At 59.3% G+C, this 1,803-nt stretch overlaps 1 protein-coding gene across 2 annotated transcripts in view; it reads left to right on the top strand.

Annotated features, from left to right (window-relative positions):
* The first annotated feature begins 6 nt into the window (after positions 1-6).
* Positions 7-1,803, top strand: part of Bcl7c (BCL tumor suppressor 7C) — a 4,849-nt gene continuing 3,052 nt past the window's right edge. The window contains exons 1-4 of one of the 2 annotated variants that reach the window (XM_004622980.1): positions 7-100; positions 637-715; positions 1,031-1,139; positions 1,231-1,392. In XM_004622980.1, the coding sequence (XP_004623037.1) occupies positions 9-100; positions 637-715; positions 1,031-1,139; positions 1,231-1,392 (442 nt within the window). In that variant the 5' untranslated portion in view covers positions 7-8. Of the gene's footprint in view, positions 101-636; positions 716-1,030; positions 1,140-1,215; positions 1,393-1,803 lie in introns of both variants that reach the window. The other variant, XM_023709148.1, reaches the window with a different exon arrangement.

Genomic DNA, 1,803 nt, shown 5'->3' with positions numbered 1-1,803 from the left:
CCGCCACCATGGCCGGCCGGACCGTGCGGGCCGAGACCCGGAGCCGGGCCAAGGATGACATCAAGAAGGTGATGGCGACCATCGAGAAGGTCCGGCGATGGTGAGCGCTGCCCCGAGGCCAGGGACGGGACGTGGTGAGGCCACCACCCCGAAGGCGGCTCCCCTCGCCTCGCTGGCCGGCGCCCCAGGTGTGAGGCGGGTCCCCGCCCAGCCGCTGTGCCCTGGGTCGGCAGGGTTCGGTCCCCTTTCCCCAGCTACTCCTCGGCGGTCTACAAAGCGTGGTCCCCTGCCGCGCCTTTCCCGAGCGGGATCCCTCCTCCACGTCCCGCCCCCTAGGCTCTGACACTCCTCCTGCGAGCATGCCGCGCAGTCTGCGCTGCTGGAGTCCCCCAGCCAGGCCCACAGAGGTGCCCCCTCTCTGTTCCCCAGGGGTCTTCAGAGCCTTGCTCCCAAATCATACATACCCCTCTCTAAGGCACCCATCCGAGCCCCGGCGTTCACAGGGCCAGCTTTCCCCGCTGACTATGCCCCATAGTGAAACTGGCCCTACCTTCTTAACCTCACCCAGCTCTGCAGGTAGTCCCCCCGAGGCTTCTCCCCTCAGCCTCTCTGACCCATCTCCCTGCCCTCCCACAGGGAGAAGCGCTGGGTGACCGTGGGCGACACTTCCCTTCGCATCTTCAAGTGGGTGCCCGTGGTGGATCCCCAGGAGGAGGTGAGCAAGCCCCCAAACGGTGCCCCTGCATGTTTGTAATCTCAGACACCCCTCCCCCGCCTCTCCCTGCAGTCCGAACTCTGAGACCCCCAAGCGCTGTAGTCCAAACACATGTTAATATTTATTAACGGCTCCTCCCCTTTTCCCTCTTCCCTGCTCCAGACCCCAGGGTTCAAGGCAGAACCACCCGAGGTACACAGCCTCAGGCACCCCAGGCAGGGTCTTTTGCTTCTCGGTGCCCCTTTCCTCATTCCTACAGAAGGGTCTCGGCAGAAACGAAATAGCTGACCCTGACCCTTGTCCTTCTCACCCCAGGAGCGAAGGCGGGCAGGTGCCGGAGCAGAGAGATCCCGCGGCCGAGAGCGGCGGGGCAGGGGCACCAGTCCCCGAGCAGGTGGTCCTCTCATCCTGCTGGATCTCAATGGTAGGTAGAGATCCTGGAATTTGAGGGGCTCAGGGATTGAAGGGGAATACTGGGGGCCTCAGGCCAATCCTCTCAGCCTTTGCTCCCACAGATGAAAACAGCAACCAGAGCTTCCATTCCGAAGGCTCCCTGCAAAAGGGCACTGAGCCCAGCCCTGGCGGCACCCCCCAGCCCAGTCGCCCTGTGTCACCTGCTGGACCCCCCGAAGGGGTCACCGAGGATGCTCAGCCCCCGCCGCTGGGCCAAGAGAGAGGTAGGACCATGTGCCTCCCAGGAACCTTCTAATCTTGAGTCCTGTGCTGTCCAAAGTTGAACCCGCCCTCTCCCTCATACCTGTGCCCCCTTCCTGTGCTGTCTCCTGAGGCTGTCCCTTCACCCCTGCAGACACTTTTCTAGCTGCTGTCTCATTCTTCAGCCTTATGGTCTGTAGATGAAACATCATCTGAGATTTTCATGCACATTTAATTCTTTGTTACTCTTTTTTGTATTCAAAGTCAGCTTCTTAAATGCCAACTTCTTAAATGTGTCCAGATACCTCTTTTTCAGTACTGTAGCCTCAGAATACTATGGGATGCATAATAGGTGCTCAATAAATATTTGTCAAGTGAACCAATAATAGTGATAATCACAGGAGTGATTAATAATAATAAGGATGGACCAGGGA

The sequence above is a fragment of the Octodon degus genome, unplaced genomic scaffold (assembly GCF_000260255.1).
Source record: "Octodon degus isolate 3935 unplaced genomic scaffold, OctDeg1.0 scaffold00001, whole genome shotgun sequence".
Taxonomy (NCBI): Eukaryota; Metazoa; Chordata; class Mammalia; order Rodentia; family Octodontidae; genus Octodon; species Octodon degus.
The sequence above is the reverse complement of the archived record's forward strand: the minus strand, read 5'-3'. Positions and strand labels throughout refer to the sequence as shown.